The sequence below is a fragment of the Ranitomeya variabilis genome, chromosome 4 (genome assembly GCF_051348905.1).
Source record: "Ranitomeya variabilis isolate aRanVar5 chromosome 4, aRanVar5.hap1, whole genome shotgun sequence".
Taxonomy (NCBI): Eukaryota; Metazoa; Chordata; class Amphibia; order Anura; family Dendrobatidae; genus Ranitomeya; species Ranitomeya variabilis.
This window is the reverse complement of record NC_135235.1, coordinates 677,527,782-677,550,100: the sequence shown is the minus strand read 5'-3', so window position 1 is coordinate 677,550,100 and position 22,319 is coordinate 677,527,782. Positions and strand designations below refer to the sequence as shown.

The following is a 22,319-nucleotide window of genomic DNA, read 5'->3' as shown; positions in this document are numbered from 1 at the left end:
TTCTACCTAAACTCTCGGTAAAAATGGCAAGTTATGTAAAAACTATTTATTTATTCACCAAGACAATGACAGTTTACAGTCTAATAGAAAACCACACAGGATGAACCAGTAGAGAATGGTGTTCAATTGTTCATTCTGCCTCCCAAATATGAAATAAAAAGTCACCTAACAATGTTATGTAGGCGAAAATAATACTAATAAAAACTTCTTAGTTTCTCAAAGACTCTTGAAAAGCAACATGGCTTTCGTAAACCAATCACGCAAAATCCGCTCTCCCAAAGTCAAATCTCCACCTCGCATCTAAGCCTTGCAGTATGCCCAAATCACATTTAGTATCCATGTATTTCGCATTACTACAGTGCGAAGAATCCACTTAATTTACTGTGTTTGTGTTTCCTGGAGCACATTCTGGGCACTATGTAGTGGTAATAAAATGGCAAATGTGCAATTTTCACTTTGCAACATCCACTGCATGTTAATTTACAGAAATTGGCTGTGAAGTCAAAATAGTCACTACTGCTATAGATTAATTCACAGAGGGTTATAATTTCCAAAATGGAGTCACTTTATCAGGATTTTTACTGCTTTGCTATTTTGTCATATTAGGGCTTCTGTAAATGTTATACCCCATCTCCTATGGGATCAGATCCTGTGACATCTGCTTCCGTCACCCAGCGCCACCTTATTCATTCTGCAGGTGGCTTCCGAACCAAAAGCTCTGGGTGGCACAGGCTTTGTCCAGAAAATAAGATTAGGGTGACTGGGACCAATAGAAAATCATCCAGTCTGGCAGTATGGGTGTGTGCTATCCAGCTGAAGTAATCTGGTCCCTGCTTCATCCAACTGGAAAGCACTATCCTACTAAAGCTCGAAGCATAGTGCCAGAAGCTGTCAGACACAGCCTTGTTCTCCTCTGGTTCAGTCCTCTGTGCACAGCTCCTGGCTTGTGTATTTGTTCCCTGTTGTGAGCCTGGCCCTTTTACTGACTACTCTTGTTTCTTCTGATTTTGTATTTTGTCTGCCCTCCTGGTTCTGACTCAACTACCTGACTATTCTTCCTGCCATCTCACACCACAGAACAGCAGGTAACACCTCGGCCCAAGCCTAAGGGTCATTGTGTAAATCCAGAGCCATATAGAGAGATTAAATGGTGATGAGCAAGGAAATCCCTGGGATCTAGACAAAGGAGTTGATAGCGTCAAGCCTATTTGTGGTAGCCATCTTCTGAGCTGGCAGGGTAACATGAACAGTTCCCCCAATACATTGTGTCTTCAAACTATTCCAGCAAGATCTGCATTCAAATATCTAAATGACACTCCTTCCCTTCTTAACTTTGCCATGTGCCCAGACAGTAGTGTACAACTGTATATAGGGTATTGTCAGATTCAACAGAAGTTAGAAAATAATTTGTAAGGTCCATTTGTTTCCTATTATCATTTGTGAATAATTACAAAGTTATCACCACATATAGTGACACACGTCAGATTTGAAAAATGGGGCCTGATTAGGAACACAAAACTGGCTGCGGAAAGTGGTTAAATCAGAGTATTCTGGGCTGTAACTACTGTAGTAAAAAACTGTGACTATAGAGAATAACACATCAACTAATATGATCAAACTCAACAGCCTTCATCAGTTAAAAAAAAAAAAAAAGAGTAACTAGTTGTGAAACATCTCTGGGGTAATTACAGTATAAGGCTCGGTGGCTCTTGGCAATCTAAACTATCGTAAGGGCCAATATTTTCTGTCAGATGAGTTTCAAGAAGACATATAAGACATTCAAAAATAACTTTTTATAATAGTGCAGAGCTGGGGTGTCTTAAATTTAGATCATGGCCATTAGGCAATGGAGACTTTTTTAAAAAACTACCAGGGAGTTGCAGACTCACATTAGCGAGGCTGGCCAATCCCACCAAAATCAAACTGCCATAGATAATGAACCTGTAAAGCAAAATGTATGGGATAAAAAACATGTTAAATCCCCAACAACTACGTCTATTTGGAGGGAGAATTCCAACACTAAAAAGTCGCGCTGTCAACAGTGTGTCATGCCAACCTGGGAGATCTGGGGGAAGAAGATCACTGCATATTGTAAATTGCAGATCTTCCATTTAGCCTGTGTATTTGGATCCCATATTAAATCAATTTGGTTATCTTTGGTGCTGTAGAGGTTAACAATCTTTTCTATGCTGGTCATAATAAGCAGCTCCATTTCAGCTACTTTTGATCTAGTTGTTAACTTTTCCTATAAAACATTGCCAGTCCCTCTCTGTCCTGCCGATGAAAGCTCTGTTTTCTTGCTCTTAGGAGACGCTGTACTGAATAGGAGTTCGTTGTTTCTACTGAAGATTCGTCTTTCTGTGCTGTGTGCTAAAGCTAAATAGTTGAAGTTTGGAGTTGTGGCATTCTGTAGATTGTTCCTGTACATTGCTATTGAGAGTAAAACTAATCCCAAACTGTTCTTCAACTGTATCAACAGTAAAAGAATAAAAAGTGAAAGTGTAGGCCCCTGCACTCTGAATCAGACTCGGCTCCACCATCCAGTCTGTCCTTCTGGGTCCAGCTGCCGAGTGTCCTTTGGTCTGTCCTGGAGTGGCACCTGGTGTTCATCAGGAGCCAAGCCTAACCTCACCATCAGAGGCTCTAGTGAACAGTCCAGTGCTTGCTTAGTCACGCCCCTCCAGGTTCTCCGGGGTCCGAGGCACAGTGGTTCCATAAACCATGTCCGTGAAACACATTGTCCAGGTCAGCTAGTTTGTTTACTTGTAAAACAGAGGAGGAAAAACTATGCAAATAGATCACCATTCTTCCTCTTTACATGAAAATGCTTTTTTGAAGGACATTTGTTAACTATAAAAAGAGAGAAACCTCCAGATATACAGAACAAGACCTACAGATAGCCAAGAGATCCAAAGATCCAATCCACCAGAGACTCTCTACAGGACAGCAGCCAAGACATCATGGCTCCATCACGATGCCAGCCTAGGAGACCTCAGCCCCGGCTGCAAGAATACAGATCTGCTCCACAGACCATCGCTGAACCATGGATACGTTTGTGAAATCCAGGAATGAGAGCCACCGGTCGCCTGGCACCAAGGAGATATTCAGAGAAGCCAGGTTGTGCCCACCAGTCAAATAGCATTGTTCCTGAGTGGATTGTCATCTTATTAAGCTTGTCATTACAATCTCTCTGTGCGTGTCACAGGTGGGGAAGTCAGCCCTGAAAGCTGAAGCCAGGTTGTGACCCTCCGGTCAATTGGCTTTGTACCTGAATGGAATGTCATCTTCCTAAGCTTGTTGTTACCTCCTCTCTGTGTGTGTGCCACAGGTGGGGTAGTCGGTCTCGGAATATCTGAAGTAACAGCTGCTCTTATCCTGGTGAGTCAGCAGAAGGGTGAGACTCTGTAATGTGCCCCATCTTGGGTATTTCGCTGGGACTATTCTAAGTGTTATCTGCATGTTTTGTGGTTCAATAAAGCATTGCTACACTGTTTTACCCTCACCCTGTGTTGTCTAAGTAGAGTTATGCCCACGGTAAAAGGAAAACGGGCGTTTGGAGGGATGATCCCTGGTCCATGCGGTTTCGGCTAGCGGACCAGGGCACCTGCTGACCCACTGTGTCTCCACATTATGGTGGCAGCAGTGGGATACTACTCATCCGGGTTGAACCAGGGAATATGCAATATGCAGGGGACTGGTATTCTCAGACACCGTCCAGGGCTCCACAATCAGGTAGGTAAACAGACCCAGAAAACCATTGATGAGGCATGGACAGCAGGTAATGGACTCCACTATATCCAACCCCACCAACTCTGCCTTGGGAAGAGTACCAGAGTGGATGTATAACCTCAATATGAAATGGCAACTGCAAGAGCTGTGCCAGCTTCGATGGAATTAACGGGATTTAATCCAGAAATTATGTAATTAAGAGGATGCTATGTGTGAACACAATGGATATACGTCATTTCACCTCAATTACGTGTGGAGTTTCTTTTCGCAAGGAAGACATGGAATATACTCTGAGGAAACTGGATGATACAAAGTTTTGTCGTCATGAAGGTGAGACCTCTTACATTCGTGACTGTCCTTAACCCCTTTCTGACATAGGACGTAATAATCTGTCCATGTGCCCTGGGCCTATTTGACGCACCGCTCCCAGCACTTTAACCCCCGAAAAGCTGCGACTGAATGGTGACAGCCCCTCTGTCTTTGTACTGGAGAAACTGTAGCATGATGCCGGGTCCCGATCGTTGCCATGGTGACCGGATGTCGTCACGGCATTCGGGTCCCCAGAGCAAGTAAAGTTGCTAGATCACATGCAGTGCATGTTCAACAACTTTCTAACTTTCTCTGTCAGTGCAGAGATGACAGTTTGTACAGCATGGGGATGCTACACCCCCATGCTGCAGAAGCGATCAGCCTACAAAAAATGATAGTCCCATAGTTTAACAAAGTAAAAAAGTTAAAAAAGGTATGGCTAAGTAGTAGTGTACAGTCACATATGGGGTATTGCCATGTTCAGTAAAAATTGTGCCATTTTTACCCACCTCTTTTGTGAACATTTAAAGTCTGGGGCTAAAACTAAATTTTTATGGTAAAAATATATTTTTTCTTCACTGCTCAATAGTATAAAATTCTGAGACACACACATGGTGTTAATAAGATCATTGCACCCCTAGATTAATTCGAGAGGTGTACTTTGTAAAATGGGGTCACTTATGGGGTATTCTGCTGTTTGGGCACCTCATAGGCTCTCCCAGTGGGTCATTTCACATGCAAATTATAACAGTAAAATCTGGCGCTCCTTACTTTCTGAGCTTTGCACTGTGCCTGAAAACTATTTCCCAGTTACATGTAGGGTATCGGCGCAATCAGTAAAAAAAATTGGCCTACGTTTGTTGTAAAAAAATTTCCTATTAGTCCTTAGAAAAATAAAAAACTTACTTTTATGGCTCAACGTTTTAAACTTCAGTGAAGCACCTGGGGGTTCAAGGTGCTCATCACACATCTAAATACATTTCTAGAGGGGTCTAGTTTCCAAAATGGGGTCACAAGTGAGGGGTTTCCACTCACTTGGCACATCAGGGGCTCTCCAAATGGGACATGACATCCGCCAATGATTCCAGGAAGTTTTACATTCATAAAGTCAAATGACACGCCTTCCCTTTCGAACCCTGCCCTTCGCCCAAATAGTAGTTTTTTCCCTCATATGGGTATCAGCGTACTCAGGAGAAATTGCACTACAAATTGTATGGTGCCAATTCTCCTCTTACCCTTCTAAAAATGCTAAATTTGGGGCTAAAATAACATTTTTGTGAGGAAAATGTGATTTTATTATTTTCATGGCTCAACGTTATAAACTTCTGTGAAGCACCTGGGGGTTCAAGGTGCTCATCACACATCTAAATACATTCCTTGAGGCAACTAGTTTCCAAAATAGTGTCACTTGTAGGGGTTTTCCACTTTTTAGGCACATCGGGGGCTCTCCAAATGGGATATGACGTCTGCTAATGATTCCAGAAATGTTACATTCAGTCAAATGATGCTCCTTACCTTCCGAGCCCTGCCGTGCGCACAAACAGTAGTTTTCTCCCTCATATTGGGTATCGGCGTACTCAGGAGAAATTACACAACAAATTGTATACTGCAATTTCTCCTGTTACCCTTATGAAAATGCAATATTTTGTGCTAAAAACATATCTGTGGATAAAAAATTGTATTTTTTATTTTTACGGCTCAACATTATAAACTTCTGCAAACTTCCAGCAAATTTTGCATTTGAAAAGTCAAATGGCGCTTTTTCTCTTCCGAGCTCTGCCCAAACAGAGGTTTTCTGCCTCATATGGGGTATCGGCACACTCAGGAGAAATTACACAACAAATTTTGAGGTCCATTTTTTCCTATTACCTTTGTCAAAATAAAAAAATTAGATCTGAAGTAATTTTCATGTGAAAAAGTTAAATACTCATTTTTTTTCCACATTACAAAAATGAATGTAAAGCACCAAAAGGGTTAATAAACTTCTTGAATGTGGTTTTGAGCACCTTGAGGGGTGCAGTTTTTAGAATGCTGTTACTTTTGGGTATAGACCCCTCAAAGTGGCTTCAAATGTGATGTTGTCCCTATATAAATGGTTTTGTAAATTTTGTGGGAAAAATGAAAAATCGCTGGTCAACTTTTAACCCTTATAACTTCCTAATAAAAAAAAAAATTGGTTCCAAAATTATGCTGATATAAAGTAGACATGTGGGTAATGTTATTTATTAACTATTTTGTGTGACATATCTCTGTGTTTTAAAGGCATGAAAATTCAACGTTCGAAAATGTTCTAAATTTTTGCCAAATTTCAGGTTTTTTTCACAAATAAGCACAAGTCATAGTGAAGAAATTTTATCACTATCATGAAGTACAATATGTCTCGAAAAAACAAGTAAAGGGGATAAAGACATGCTGTGGACTGTCCCTCCATAAGTGGTGAAGGATGATCGGAATCCTATCACGTCTGGCTAACTAAGATGGGGAAGCAATGTGGGGACACAGCATTTTATCTGAATTGACAAGATGTCTATTTTCAGCAAGCCAGGTGGAATAGACTGTTATCTATATCTTGACTTTTGAATGTATGCGTTTTTCCTTAAGTTGGGCAAGAGTCTGAAATGTTGACTCTTTTTTCATGCAGGGTTATTGAATAATGATGTTTGCTGATATGCAAATGACACATTGTCCACGCCAGCTATTTTGTTGAATTGTAAACCAGAGGGAAAACTATGCAAATAGATCACCATTCTGCCTTTTAACCTGAGAATACTGGTTTGAAGGACATTTGTTAACTATAAAAAGGAGAGATAACAGAGGATATACAGAGGAGACCTCAAGACAGCCAAGAGATTCAGAGAAACAAAGACTCTCTACAGGACAGCAGCCAAGAGATCATGGCTCCATCACGAAGGACACAGATTTCTCATTCTACAGGATGACTGTGACACGAGTCACTATATAAGTGTTAGTCCAGGAAGTGGAAAGAAAGACTGCAATATCAGATAGTAAAAAGGAGGGAGGTCAAACAATCCGCGGTCAGGTCCAGGAAATGGCGCAGTACAACATGGGGAAGTCAAGGGGAAGACAAAATCCAATTTACAAGCCGAGGTCAGGAAAGGCAGAAAGACAAGACAGTTTTCAGGGAGCAGGCACAAGAAAAGTCAGGTCACCAGCAAAGGGTCAAATTCTGGGTAGGAAATCAAGTCAAGCTGGGTCAGGCACAGAGCAGAGAGATCAGTCTTAGGCCTCTTTCACACGTCAGTGTCTCCGGTACGTGTAGTGACAGTTTTCTCACGTGCCGGAGACACTGACACACGTAGACCCATTTAAATGAATGGGTCTATGCACATGTGCGTGTTTTCACACGGACCGTATGTCCGTGCTGAAAACACGTCGACATGTCCGTTTTCTACCGGCAGCACGGACCACAATACGGACAGCACACGTGCACACGGAGAACAGTGTGCACTCTCCTCCGTGTGCACGTACCGCCCGCAGGAGAGACAGCGCTACACTAAGCGCTGTCCCCCCGCTGTGGTGCTGAATGCGGAATTCATCTCTTCTCCCCCGCCGGAGAGAAGAGATGAAAGATCAATTATTTTTTTTTTTTTGTGAACAATAAAGTTTTCATGTGCCCCCCGCCTCCCCCCTCAGTGCGCCGCCTGGTCCCTTGCCGCAGAAATACTCACCTAGCTCCCGCGATGTCTCCTCTGTCCTCTCCGCGCTGGCAGCTTCTCCTGTGTGAGCGGTCACGTGGTACCGCTCATTACAGTCAGGGAATATTCACTGACTGTAATGAGCGCTCCCACGTGACCGCTCACACAGGAGAAGCTGCCGGCGCTGAGAGGACAGAGGAGACATCGCAGGAGCTGGCCGGGTGAGTATTTCTGCGGCAAGGGGCCAGGCGGCGCACTGAGGGGGGGGGGGGACGCGGACGCACATGCAAACTTTATTTCCCCCCCCCCCCCCAAAAAAAAAAAAAAAGAAAAAAAAAAAGATCTTTCATCTCTTCTCTCCAACGAACGCTGGGGGAGAAGAGATGAATTCTGCCTTCAGCACCACATGCGGGGGGGACAGCGCTTAGTGTAGCGCTGTCTCTCCTGCACGGTCCGTGTGGTCCTCAGGCGGCACACAGGCGGCACACGGATGCCGCACGTATGTGCCACTTGAGCACACGGACATACGGACACGGATATCTCCGGTACCGTTTTTTTCCGGTACCGGAAATATCAGGACGTGTGAAAGAGCCCTTACACAGGCAGCAGCAAGTGTACGATTGACACTGGGTGAAGGAGTTAGCATGCTTAAATAGAAGACGAATCAAGTGAAGTGAACACAGATGATTGCAGCACAGACCTGGCACAACCAAAACAGACTGACAGCCCCTACACAAAGTAACAAATCAGACAGGAACAGAGTGGAGATCGTGACAGTACCCCCTCTTCAAGGCGGAGCCACCAGACTCCCAGGTTTCCCAGGAAACCTCCGATGAAAGGCCTGAATCAATTGATCAGCCCTTACAGAATGAGCTGGGACCCAGGAGCGTTCCTCAGGTCCATACCTCTTCCAATGTACCAAATATTGAAGAGAATTCCAGTACCATTTGGGAATCAATGATCCTTTGTACCTCATATTCCAAGCTTCCCTCAATAGACACCGGAGGAGGCGGGGGCAAGGAAGACAGAACAGGGGGAAAAAACTCCTTCAACAACGACTTGAGGAACACATTAGGAATACGGAAGGACCAAGGGAGCTTTAATCTAAAGGCAACTGGATTGACCACCTCCAGAATTTCATTTGGACCAATGAATCTAGGACCCAACTTCAGCGAGGGCATCTTCAATCTAATATTCTTAGAGGATAGCCATACCTTATCTCCCACTTTGAAGGCAACCCTGACGAGCACCTCCTATTGGCCTTACGCTTCTGCCGATGATGAGCCACCCCAATGTTCTTTTTAACCTACCTGAAGACATCCCCAGCTCTGGAATGGTGACATCCACCCCAGGACACCCAGAACTTATCCTGGAGAACTCACCATAATGAAGATGAAACCCGTAATTACAGAAAAGGTCCCCGTGGACTGATTAACCCAACTGTTAAAGGCAAACTCAGCCAGAGGAAGAAATGATGACCAATTCTCCTGCTGATCAGCAACAAAACATTTTAAAATTTGTTCCAAAGACTGATTTGTCCTCTCTGTCTGACCGTTAGTTTCAGGGTGATAAGCAGAGGAAAAGGACAAATCAATCCCCAGTTTTGTCCAGAAAGACCTCCAAAATCTAGAGACAAATTGTACACCCCTGTCCGATATAATATTTAGAGGAATCCCATGCAATCATACCATATGAATAATAAACAGTTTGAAGACAGTTTCAGCATTGGTTAACCCAGATAATGGGACAAAGTGAGCTTGTTTGCAGAAGCGATCGACTACCACCCAAATAGCAGTCATCCCCCCAGACAGCGGCAAAGCTGAAATGAAATCCATGGTCTTTCCGGAATTGGCAAAGGAGCTATTTTCCCAACCGTTCGGCAATGCTGTACTTTAGCACAAGTTTCCCAAGCAGACACAAAATCTCTAATATCCTTATGCATAGCGGACCATCTAAAGAGTCTAGTAATCGCCTTCTGGGTGGCAGTGACTCCAGGATGACCACTCAACACAGAATCATGGAATTCGTGCAAAAGGAATAATCTGAGATACACAGGGACAAACAGCTTACATTCAGGGGTATTGGAAGGAGCCAAGGACTGAACAATATGGATTTCAGCTTCCATCTCAGAGGAAACCATGGCCACAACAATACCCTGAGGAAGGAGGTTCTGGAGGAGACACAGAATCAAGACTACGAGACAGGGCATCCGCCTTCATGTTCTTAGACCCTGGTCTGAAAGTAATAGAAATATTAAATTGTGAAAAAAATAAAGACCATCAGGCCTGACTAGGTGTCAAACACTTGGCAGATTCAATATAAGTTTGATTGTGATCTGTCACCATGGTGACTGGATGAACGACTCCCTCCAAAAAAGCTTCCACTCTTCAAAAGCCAACTTGACAGCAAGCAACTCCCAACTACCCACATAATAGTTTCTTTCAGCAGGTGAAATTTTTTTTAGAGAAGAAGGCAGATGGTCTCAGGTTAGTTAAAGTCTCAGGACCTTGAGACAATACAGCCCCCACCCCTAACTCAGAAGCATGTACCTCCACAATAAACGGCCTCTCAAGATCTGGTTGCACAAGAACAGGAGCAGACATAAAACATTTCTTCAAATTTTCAAAAGCCCCAACTGCTTCCGGTGACCAAACCTATAGCTCCACCCCTTTACGAGTGAAGCCCGTAAGAGGCTTGACAATCTGAGAAAATCCTCTAATAAATTTTCTGTAATAGTTTTCGAACCCTAAAAAGCGCTGCAGAGCCTTGAGGTCACTGGGTTGAACCCAATCAATGATGGCCTGTACTTTCCCAGGATCCATCTTAAACCCAGAGACTGACACAATGAAACCCAAAAATGATATTTCTTGAACAGAAAAGGTATATTTTTCAATTTTAGTGAACCAATAATTATCTCTCAACCTTTGCAGAACCAAACGGACATGTTTATAATGAGAATGCAGGTCAGGTGAGAAAATTGGAGTATTATCCAAATAATAAATGTCCCAATAAAATCAGAAAAAATGTCAGTCATAAAATTTTAAAAAACTGCTGGTGCATTCATAAGACCAAAAGGCATGATGAGATTTTCAAAGAAACCTTCAGACGTCAAAAATGCTGTCTTCCACTCATCACCCTCACGAATCCTGAGATTTAGTTTGGAAAACCATTTGGTCCTGGAAACCTGATTATATAGATTGGGTAGAAGTGTAAGCTGATAAGTATTTTTAACCGTTATTTAGTTTAATTGTCAGAAATCGAGGCAGGGATGGAGACCTCCAACATTCTTTTTAACAAAAAAAGAATCCGGCAGCTACCGGTGAGGTGATGAGGAAGGGCGAATGTGACCTTTTCGTAAACTTTCTTTAATATAAACATTCGTGGCTGACCACTCAGGGCCAGATAAGTTATACAAGCGAGCCTTGGGTAATTTAGCATTAGGAATGAGATTAATAGCATAGTCATAGGGGCAGTAAGACTCTTTTTCAAAAAAAAAACATCTTCGAAGTCTTTCAGGTATTCCAGAAAACCCTCCAGACTAAAGGAGCAAACATGCACAGGTTTAACACATTTTTCCATACAATAAGGACCCCATTTGACAATATCTTTCCGATTCCAGTCAATAATCGGATTATGCATATACAACCAAGGAATACCCAACACAATTCCAGCAGGTAAATTGTCCAAAACATAATACAAGATTAATTCTGTATGAAGAGTCCCCACCTTGAGTGTGAACTCCACCGTAACTGTTGTGAATTTGGATTCTGGGCTCCCCCGGTGGCCGCTTGTGGAATTGGACTTGTCATCCTCTTTCCTGTTTCACCTGGTTCCATCAGTAGTGGGTGTCGCTATTTAAGCTCATTTCTCTGGTGGTTTCTTGCCGGTCAACAATGTTATCTGATGCCTCTCAGTGCTTGTTCCTGCTTCTGACAACTACTAGATAAGTTGGACTGTTGTCCATGTTTCGTTTGCCTATTTGTTCCAGTTCACAGCTGAAGTTTAGTTACTGTGTCTGGAAAGCTCTCGTTGATCAGGGATTGCTACTCTGGTGTTATGAGTTAATGCCAGAGTTTAAGGTAATCTCTGGATGGTGTTTTGTTAGTGTTTTTCTGCTGACCATGAAAGTATACTATCTGTCTTCTGCTATCTAGTAAGCGGACCTCAAATTTGCTAAGACTATTTTCCTGCTGCGTTTGTTGTTTCATCTGAACTCACCGTCATTATATGTGGGGGGCTACTGTCTACTTTTGAAATATTTCTCTAGAGGTGAGCCAGGTCTTATATTTCCCTCTGCTAGCTATTTAGGTCTTAGGCCAGAGCTGGGCATCTAGCAATAAATAGGAAATGCTACCTGGCTATTTCTAGTTGCGCGGCAGGCTTAGTTCATGGTCAGTATAGTTCCATCTTCCGAGAGCTTGTCCCTCTATAGGCTTGCTATGATCTCTGCTTGCAGAGATCATGACAGTTTGACCGGCCAGTAAAGTGTTAAAGACCCAGGTTGAGAAAGGAGAGTTATAAGAAGTCTGCTGGTATTTTTTTTTTTTTTTTTTTTTTTTCCCTCCAGTTTGCCTTGCTGCAGTCTTTTTTCTCTCTCTCCTCCTCATCTCTGTATGGCTCTGTGTGCACCTGACAATAATGGATCTTCAGAGTGTAACTGCGGGTTTGAATAATCTCATCACGAAAGTACAAAATTTACAAGATTTTGTGGTACATGCTCCAGTATCTGAGCCGAGAATTCCTTTGCCGGAGTTCTTCACAGGGAATAGAGCTAGCTTCCAGAATTTCCGAAATAATTGTAAGCTTTATTTGTCCCTGAAGTCTCGTTCAGCTGGAGACCCTGCTCAGCAGATTAGGATTGTGATTTCCTTGCTCAGGGGTGACCCTCAAGATTGGGCCTTCTCATTGCCAGCAGGGGATCCTGCGTTGCGCGATGTGGATGCGTTTTTTCTGGCCTTGGGCTTGCTTTATGAGGAACCTCATTTGGAACTTCAGGCAGAAAAAACTTTGATGGCACTATCTCAGGGGCAAGACGAAGCTGAGGTTTACTGCCAAAAATTCCGTAAATGGTCTGTGCTTACTCAGTGGAATGAGTGCGCCTTGGCGGCAACTTTCAGAGAAGGTCTCTCTGATGCCGTTAAGGATGTTATGGTGGGGTTCCCTGTGCCTGCAGGTCTGAATGAGTCCATGACAATGGCTATTCAGATTGATAGGCGTCTGCGGGAGCGCAAACCGGTGCACCATCTGGCGGTGTCTATGGAAAAGACGCCAGAAAGTATGCAGTGTGATAGAATTCTGTCCAGGAGCGAGCGACAGAATTTTAGACGGAAGAATGGATTGTGCTTCTATTGTGGGGATTCTACTCATGTTATATCAGCATGCTCTAGGCGTACAAAGAAGCTTGATAAGTCTGTTTCCATTGGCACCATTCAGTCTAAATTTATTTTGTCTGTAACCCTGATTTGCTCTTTGTCATCCATTGCCACGGACGCCTATGTTGACTCTGGCGCCGCTCTGAGTCTTATGGATTGGTCCTTTGCCAATCGTTGTGGTTTTGATTTAGAGCCTTTGGAGACTCTTATTCCTCTGAAGGGGATTGACTCCACCCCATTGGCTAATAATAAACCACAATACTGGACACAAGTAACCATGCGTATCAATCCGGATCACCAGGAGATTATTCGTTTCCTGGTGCTGTATAATTTACATGACGATTTGGTACTGGGATTGCCATGGTTGCAGTCTCACAATCCAGTCTTGGACTGGAGAGCAATGTCTGTGTTGAGCTGGGGATGTAAGGGTATTCATGGGGACTTACCTTTGGTTTCTATTTCGTCGTCCATTCCCTCTGAAGTCCCTGAGTTCCTCTCAGATTATCAAGACGTCTTTGACGAACCCAAGCTTGGGTCGTTACCTCCGCACCGTGAGTGCGATTGTGCCATAGATTTGATACCGGGTTGCAGATATCCAAAGGGTCGTTTGTTTAATTTGTCCGTGCCGGAACATGCTGCTATGCGGGAATATATAAAGGAGTCTTTGGAAAAGGGACATATTCGTCCATCTTCTTCTCCCTTGGGAGCTGGGTTTTTCTTTGTCTCAAAAAAGGACGGCTCTTTGAGACCATGTATTGATTATCGGCTTCTGAATAAGATCACTGTTAAGTACCAATACCCATTGCCATTGCTTACTGATTTGTTTGCTCGTATAGAGGGTGCTAAGTGGTTCTCTAAAATTGATCTTCGTGGGGCGTATAATTTGGTGCGGATCAGGCAGGGGGATGAGTGGAAGACCGCATTTAATACGCCCGAGGGCCACTTTGAGTATTTGGTCATGCCTTTTGGTCTTTCTAATGCCCCTTCAGTTTTCCAGTCTTTTATGCATGATATTTTCCGCGATTTTCTGGATAAATTTATGATAATATATCTGGATGATATTCTGATTTTTTCTGATGACTGGGACTCTCATGTCCAGCAGGTCAGGAGAGTTTTTCAGGTTCTGCGGTCTAATTCTTTATGTGTGAAGGGGTCTAAGTGCGTTTTTGGGGTCCAGAAAATTTCCTTTTTGGGGTATATTTTTTCTCCCTCTTCCATTGAGATGGATCCCGTCAAGGTGCAAGCTATTTGTGACTGGACTCAGCCCTCCTCTCTTAAGGGTCTTCAGAGATTTTTGGGCTTTGCCAACTTTTACCGCCGATTTATTGCTGGTTTTTCGGATGTCGTTAAGCCACTGACTGATTTGACCAGACATGGCGCTGATGTTGCTAATTGGTCCCCTCATGCTGTAGAGGCCTTTCAGGAGCTTAAGCACCGTTTTGCCTCTGCCCCTGTGTTACGTCAGCCTGATGTGAATCTGCCTTTTCAGGTTGAGGTTGACGCTTCGGAGATCGGAGCTGGGGCAGTGTTGTCGCAGAAAGGTTCCGACTGCTCCGTCATTAGACCTTGTGCCTTCTTTTCTCGCAAATTTTCGCCCGCAGAGCGGAATTATGATGTTGGGAATAGGGAGCTTTTGGCCATGAAGTGGGCGTTTGAGGAGTGGCGCCATTGGCTAGAGGGGGCTAAGCATCAGGTGGTGGTATTGACTGACCACAAAAATTTGATTTATCTTGAGACTGCCAGGCGCCTGAATCCTAGACAGGCGCGCTGGTCTTTATTTTTTTCTCGCTTTAATTTTGTGGTGTCATACCTACCGGGTTCTAAGAATGTTAAGGCAGATGCCCTTTCTAGGAGTTTTGACCCGGACTCTCCTGGTAATACTGAACCCACAGGTATCCTTAGGGAGGGAGTAATTTTGTCGGCCGTTTCTCCTGATCTGCGGCGGTCCTTGCAAGAGTTTCAGGCGGATAGACCGGATCGTTGTCCGCCTGATAGACTGTTTGTTCCGGATGATTGGACCAGTAGAGTCATCTCTGAGGTACATTCTTCTGCATTGGCAGGTCATCCCGGAATTTTTGGTACCAGGGATTTGGTGGCAAGATCCTTCTGGTGGCCTTCCCTGTCACGAGATGTGCGAGTCTTTGTGCAGTCATGTGACATTTGTGCTCGGGCCAAGTCTTGTAGTTCTCGGGCTAGCGGACTGCTGTTGCCCTTGCCTATTCCTAAGAGGCCTTGGACACACATCTCGATGGATTTTATTTCAGATCTGCCTGTTTCCCAGAAGATGTCTGTCATCTGGGTGGTCTGTGACCGTTTCTCTAAAATGGTCCATTTGGTTCCTCTGCCCAAGTTGCCTTCTTCTTCTGAGTTGGTTCCTCTGTTTTTTCAGAATGTTGTCCGATTGCACGGTATTCCTGAGAATATTGTTTCTGACAGAGGTACCCAATTTGTGTCTAGATTTTGGCGGGCATTCTGTGCTAGGATGGGCATAGATTTGTCTTTTTCATCTGCTTTTCACCCTCAGACTAATGGCCAGACCGAGCGGACTAATCAGACCCTGGAGACATATCTGAGGTGTTTTGTCTCTGCTGACCAGGATGATTGGGTTGCTTTTTTGCCATTGGCAGAGTTCGCCCTCAATAATCGGGCCAGCTCTTCCACCTTGGTGTCCCCGTTTTTCTGTAATTCGGGGTTTCACCCTCGATTTTCCTCCGGTCAGGTGGAATCCTCGGATTGTCCTGGAGTGGATGCGGTGGTGGAGAGATTGCATCACATCTGGGGGCAGGTTATGGACAATTTGAAGTTGTCCCAGGAGAAGACTCAGCGTTTTGCCAACCGTCATCGTCGTGTTGGTTCTCGGCTTTGTGTTGGAGATTTGGTCTGGTTGTCTTCTCGTTTTGTCCCTATGAGGGTCTCTTCTCCTAAGTTTAAACCTCGGTTCATCGGCCCTTATAGAATATTGGAGATTCTTAATCCTGTTTCTTTCCGTTTGGACCTCCCTGCGTCCTTTTCCATTCATAACGTTTTTCATCGGTCGTTATTGCGCAGGTATGAGGTGCCTGTTGTACCTTCAGTTGAGCCTCCTGCTCCGGTGTTGGTTGAGGGTGAGTTGGAGTACGTTGTGGAGAAAATTTTGGACTCTCGTGTTTCCAGACGGAGACTCCAGTATCTGGTCAACTGGAAGGGTTACGGCCAGGAGGATAATTCTTGGGTCAATGCATCTGATGTTCATGCTTCTGATCTTGTTCGTGCCTTCCATAGGGCTCATCCTGGTCGCCCTGGTGGATCTGGTGAGGGTTCGGTGCCCCCTCCTTGAGGGGGGGGTACTGTTGTGAATTTGGATTCTGGGCTCCCCCGGTGGCCGCTTGTGGAATTGGACTTGTCATCCTCTTTCCTGTTTCACCTGGTTCCATCAGTAGTGGGTGTCGCTATTTAAGCTCATTTCTCTGGTGGTTTCTTGCCGGTCAACAATGTTATCTGATGCCTCTCAGTGCTTGTTCCTGCTTCTGACAACTACTAGATAAGTTGGACTGTTGTCCATGTTTCGTTTGCCTATTTGTTCCAGTTCACAGCTGAAGTTTAGTTACTGTGTCTGGAAAGCTCTCGTTGATCAGGGATTGCTACTCTGGTGTTATGAGTTAATGCCAGAGTTTAAGGTAATCTCTGGATGGTGTTTTGTTAGTGTTTTTCTGCTGACCATGAAAGTATACTATCTGTCTTCTGCTATCTAGTAAGCGGACCTCAAATTTGCTAAGACTATTTTCCTGCTGCGTTTGTTGTTTCATCTGAACTCACCGTCATTATATGTGGGGGGCTACTGTCTACTTTTGAAATATTTCTCTAGAGGTGAGCCAGGTCTTATATTTCCCTCTGCTAGCTATTTAGGTCTTAGGCCAGAGCTGGGCATCTAGCAATAAATAGGAAATGCTACCTGGCTATTTCTAGTTGCGCGGCAGGCTTAGTTCATGGTCAGTATAGTTCCATCTTCCGAGAGCTTGTCCCTCTATAGGCTTGCTATGATCTCTGCTTGCAGAGATCATGACACGTAACTAACCGAATCAGATTTTTGAGCAATGGTGTTCTATCAATGGCCACAAATTGAATAGGACTTTCTAGCTTAACTGTCCCTAATTCTAACTTCAGAACAAGTCCCACATCAATGAAATTAGCAGCAGATCCACAGTCAGTAAAGGCAAATGTGAACAGACACTGATCTTGAAAAAGAAGTTCAGTATTCAACAATACTTTATCTGAGGAGTAAAAAGGTACCTGTAAGTCTGAGTGACCTCCTCGAGAATCACCCAGACTTAGACGTTTCCCGAAGCCTTGTTTGCTGCAGATTGTGCCAAGCAATCCTTGGTCACAATAGAGACAAAGTCCAATCTCCCAATGGTGTCTTCTTTCCTTAATCCTTGAGCTGGCAGCACCATCCTCCATAGGTTCCACCTCAGGTGAGCAAACTGGGCCAGTGGGACAAAATGGAACATCTTGTTGCACCTCACATCTCTCCCCCATCCTCCAGTCTATGCAGACAGCCTGAGTCTTGACCTCCACCAAACAACCAGGTGGAGCATATAGAGCCAGAGTGTCCTTTAGAGACTCTGAAAGACCCCTGAGGAATTGGCATCTGAGAGCTGCATCATTCCACAGGACCTCAGAAGAGCACTGACGAAACTCAGTACAATAGTCTTCTGTTGTGCAGTTCCCCTGTGTCAGGTTCATGATCCTTGTCTTTGCCACCTTGATCCTGTCAGGTTCGTCATAGATCTGTCCTAAAGCATCAAAAAAGGCATCCACCGAAAGACGTTCAGGAGCAAGAGAGGGTAGGGTAAATGCCCCCCCAAAGTGACATTATAATTCCTACCCACTGTGACTCATTCCCTGATGACTGGGGGCGCAAGGAAAACAATAATTTACACCTCTTTAAAAATTCTGAACTGATCTTTTTCTACGGAAAATTTGTCAGGGAGTGCTATAACAGGTTCAGGGGGGCACAAGATACGTCAGATGGTTCTGAAGTCATAACAGTGGTCTGAGGAGAGAGATTCTGAGGGGCAGAAAGAGTACCAGAAATCTGGACCTGTACCTGAGCCTGTGAGGATGTCAGTTTGTGTTGTTCCAAGGCTAAATCTTGGACTAGCTGAGTCAGATAATCCGAGGTCAGGTCCAGGAAATGGCAAAGTACAACAATGGGAAGTCAGAGGCAAATTCACGAGCCGAGGTCAGGAAAGCCAGAAAGACAAGGCAGTTTTCAGGGAGCAGGCACAAGAAAAGTCAGGTCACAAGCAAAGGATCAAAGTCTGGGTAGGAAATCAAGTCAAGCTAGGTCAGGCACAGAGAGATCAGTCTTACACAGGCAGCAGCAAGTGTACGATTGACACTGGATGAAGGAGCTAGCATGCTTAAATAGAAGACTTATCAAGGGAACTGAACACAGATGATTGCAGCACAGACCCAGCATAACCAAAACAGACTGACAGCCCCTACACAAGAAATAACAGGAACAGAGTGGAGATTGTGACAATTACAGCTTGGGGAACCTCGGCCCCAGTTGGAAGAATACAGATTTGCTCCATTGACCATCGCTGAACAATGGATACGTTTGTGAAAGCCAGGAATGAGACCCACCGATCGCCCGGCTCCATGGAGATGTTCGGAGAAGCCAGGTTATGACCCTCCAGTCAACTGGCCTTGTACCTGAATGGACTGTCATCTTCCTAAGCTTGTCTTTACCTCATCTCTGTGCATGCCACAGGTGGGGTAGTTAGCCCTGGAAGCTCTGCAGTAGCAGCTGCTCTTATCCCAGCAAGTCAGGGAAGGGTGAGACTCTTTAATGTGCACCATCTTGGGTATTTTCCTGGGACTGTTCTACTTGTTATCTGCCTGTGTTGTGGTTTAATAAAGTATTTACCCTGTTTTACCCTCACTCTGTGATGTCTGAGTAGCGTTACACCCACGGTAAAAGGAGAGCGGGCTTTCGGCGATGCTCCCTGGTCCATGCGGTTTTGGCTAGCCGATCAGGGAACCCGCTGACCCCCCATGTCTCCAAACAGGGCTCAAGCCATGCCAACACATCTCCTGCAGGTGTGAATAAATATATATTACAGTCCACCACTATGCACTGCTTAGTGATATATCATGGCACAGGTGTAATGTTTTTTGTGTGGTTTATTGCAATCCTGTTTGTTTAGTCATTTTTAAAAGAAATTAAAAACTCAGGATAAAGGGAAACTCTGTTATTTACAGAAATTCACTGCACATTTAATGTTGTCGATCATAAAAGCGAAGTTTGGCAGAAACACTGGACTTGGTCTTGTAAGGACAATATGAGTACTTTTAGCAGCATAGAAGGGAAAGAAGGTAGATTCATCCAATAAGATATCAGTGTTCTAGGAAGCCAACAGCATCATTACTCTCCGCTTTATGTTAGAGGCCTACCAACTTTTTTTTTCTTCAAGTGATTTTATAATTTGGCAGCACTTTCTATGTACGCTGTCATTTGACTTTGAAGTTTACAGATCTGGGCAAGTAAGGGTCAGTGTCTTCTAATTTAGGTAGGTTCCAATTTGTAAGTTCTATAGAAGTGCTTTAAATGCCGAAAGACATTTGAACAGTTCTGGATGGAGGAGAATGTTGTGGTCTAGAGGCAAAATGGTGCTCCCACGATTGTGATAAGGCTGGACTACACCAGTGATAAAGCAGCCACAGCCGGTGACTGAGAAGAATCTGTCATTTCTCTGCATTTAGTGGTCACTACTCACCTGGGTAGTCAAATGTAGGAATTTCCCCTTTACACCGCTCATCACCCCTCACAAATGTCTCTGTAGTATTAATATGGGTCAGATCTTCATCCTGAAACAAATATTGTAAAAGTCACCGACTAATTAACAAGTTACAGCTATGATCAACGATAAAGCTGCCAACTCCACAGTTCTCATTACACAAGTATAAAACATATAATACTGGAGGATAAAACAGGACTGAGCACAAGATCTTCACAGCCGTCTACACATCATAGGGGAGATCTCATGACACCTTTTCTCCATCTACCTGATGATCCTGAGGAACATTGGGATTTTCCTGTTTACAGTCCTGTGGAAGAAGAGGAGGTGGACATCTCTCTGTTGTTGTTGTCTTACTGGATAGAACTGGAAGAAACAAATGCAGGAAGTTAATTAATTCTTTACAAACAGATAATTATCGGCCATCTATATTTAGTCCCTATCCTCCTCCCTATTGTTGGTTAGTGCTTTGTATAATAGAGGTTTTCTGTTATCTCTGTTTTGTCTTTGTGTCTGGTTTAGCTTTCATTTCTGTTCCATTCTTAGTGAGGTGGGAGCGGGGACAGAGTAGGGTTTTTACAGGAGCATAATAAAGTCAGAAACTTGGGCCTCCCTACCTTTAGGAGTACCCCTGGGACAGGAATAATTAGGGTCCAGGCTCCTGGGACAGTTTGGGACCTCTTTTCCTTACTGAAGACAGTCACAGCATGACATTTTTACCAGCCAAAATATTTTGCATCTTGGTATGCATTTTAGTCCTTGGCAAACAATTGCAGGGCCTATCGCTTGAAGTGTCAGACTTGCAATCTAGGGTCTCTCAGCAGCAGACTGTTGGTCTGGCATGCAGTCAGGCTGAACCGGAACTTAAGGTAGCTCTCCCAGATAGGTTTTGTGGGGGACGGGATAAATTTATGGTGTTCCGTGAAGCCTGCAAGCTGTATTTTACGCTTCATCCTCGTTAATCTGGGAGTGAGGAGCAATGGGTTGATATTGTTATTTCTCTCCTTCAAGGAGATGCTCAGTCCTGGGCTTTTTCACTTCCAGTGGACTCACTGTCTCGCCGGTCGGTTGATGTTTTTTTTTGAGGCTCTAGGCCTCATGTATGATGGCTTGGACTGTGTCTACTGAATCTAAGCTACATAAGCTAAAGCAGGGAGGCGGCCGGCAGAGGAATTCTACTCAGAGTTTCGTAGATGAGCCACTGACACCCAGTGGAATAATCCTGATCTTAGGAGTCAGTTTTGTCAGGGCCTGTCTAAAAGACGCACTAGCGCTTTACAAGACTCCTGAGTTGTTGGAGGCCGCCATGACTCTGGCCATATGCCTTGATAGGTGTCTCAGGGGTAGAGCTGTTATGACTCTGCCCCCCCCATGGTACTTCCTAAAACCAAGGTTCTCGCTGTGTGCTCTGAAGAACCAATGCAGTTAGGAAGGGCCTCACCTCGTTATGAGTGTCTTCGCCACAAAATAAAATTGTATTTTTTTCTTTGGTCAGGAGGGGTATTTCATTGGGGTCTATCCTTCTTTACCTAAAGCACAAAAAGCCATTGGAAAACTTCTTATCCCAGGTTGTGCAGAGGATAACAACCTCGGTGTATATATCGCTACCGCATGTGTATCTCAGGTTTTTTTACCCACACAACTGGTTCTTGGTATGAAAACTAAGAAAATATCCTTCCTCATGGATAGTGGGGTGGGAGCAAGTATGGTGGATGTTTGGAACGCAAGGAGCCTTGGTCTTTCCTGTAGTACTCTGGCGATACTTACAATTGACTCTGCGCCTTTCGGTCAGGGAAATTTTACGCCAGTAGTGCATAGTGTGAACCTGCGCATAGGGGCTCTTCACAGGGAGCTCTTTTTTTGCTAAATCTTGGAAAGTCTCCCTACTCCTATTGTGCTGGGTACTTCCTGGTTGACTAAACATAGTCATAGACTGGCAGGCCAGAGAGATTATCAAGTACAGTGATTTTTGCAAAAATAATTGCTTAGGTGCTGCTATCTATTGTGTCTCCACAAAAATCACTCCATCTTGCCTGTCTGATTTTGAGGAAGTGTTATCTGAAAAAGGGTGTCAAGAACTGCCCCCTGATCGTGTGCATGACTGTCCTGGGATTAAGAACGTCAAAGTGGATGCTTTCTCTTGGCGTTTACCTGGGGGTGGAAGTACGGACGATGCGGTCCATATTTTGCAGGAAGGTAAGGTCGTCTCTGCAGTGTGTTCTGAACTTGAGGGTGAGGTATTGAACGCTCAGGGGGATGCCAATGGAGGTCCTTCAGTAAAATTGTTTTTACCTGTTAATCTGCATCTTAAAATTTTGAGGGCACATCATGATTCAGCTCTGGCTGGTCACCCAGGTGATAAGGTGACCTTGGACCTCCTTTCTCATCATTTCTGGTAGCCAAGGTTGAGTAAGGATGTAGTTGACAATGTTTCTTCGTGTTGTGTCTGTGCATGTTCCAAGACCCTGCAT

At 44.3% G+C, this 22,319-nt stretch overlaps 2 protein-coding genes across 3 annotated transcripts in view; one reads left to right on the top strand and one right to left on the bottom strand.

Annotated features, from left to right (window-relative positions):
- Positions 1–22,319, top strand: part of LOC143768210 (uncharacterized) — a 422,546-nt gene that overhangs the window by 145,252 nt on the left and 254,975 nt on the right. The window lies entirely within an intron of this gene.
- Positions 1–22,319, bottom strand: part of LOC143766353 (uncharacterized) — a 46,448-nt gene that overhangs the window by 1,603 nt on the left and 22,526 nt on the right. For both annotated transcript variants that reach the window (XM_077253975.1, XM_077253976.1), the window contains 2 exons: positions 20,117–20,214; positions 19,828–19,918 (listed from right to left, as the gene is read on the bottom strand). In XM_077253975.1, the coding sequence (XP_077110090.1) occupies positions 19,828–19,918; positions 20,117–20,214 (189 nt within the window). The remainder of the gene's footprint in view (positions 1–19,827; positions 19,919–20,116; positions 20,215–22,319) is intronic.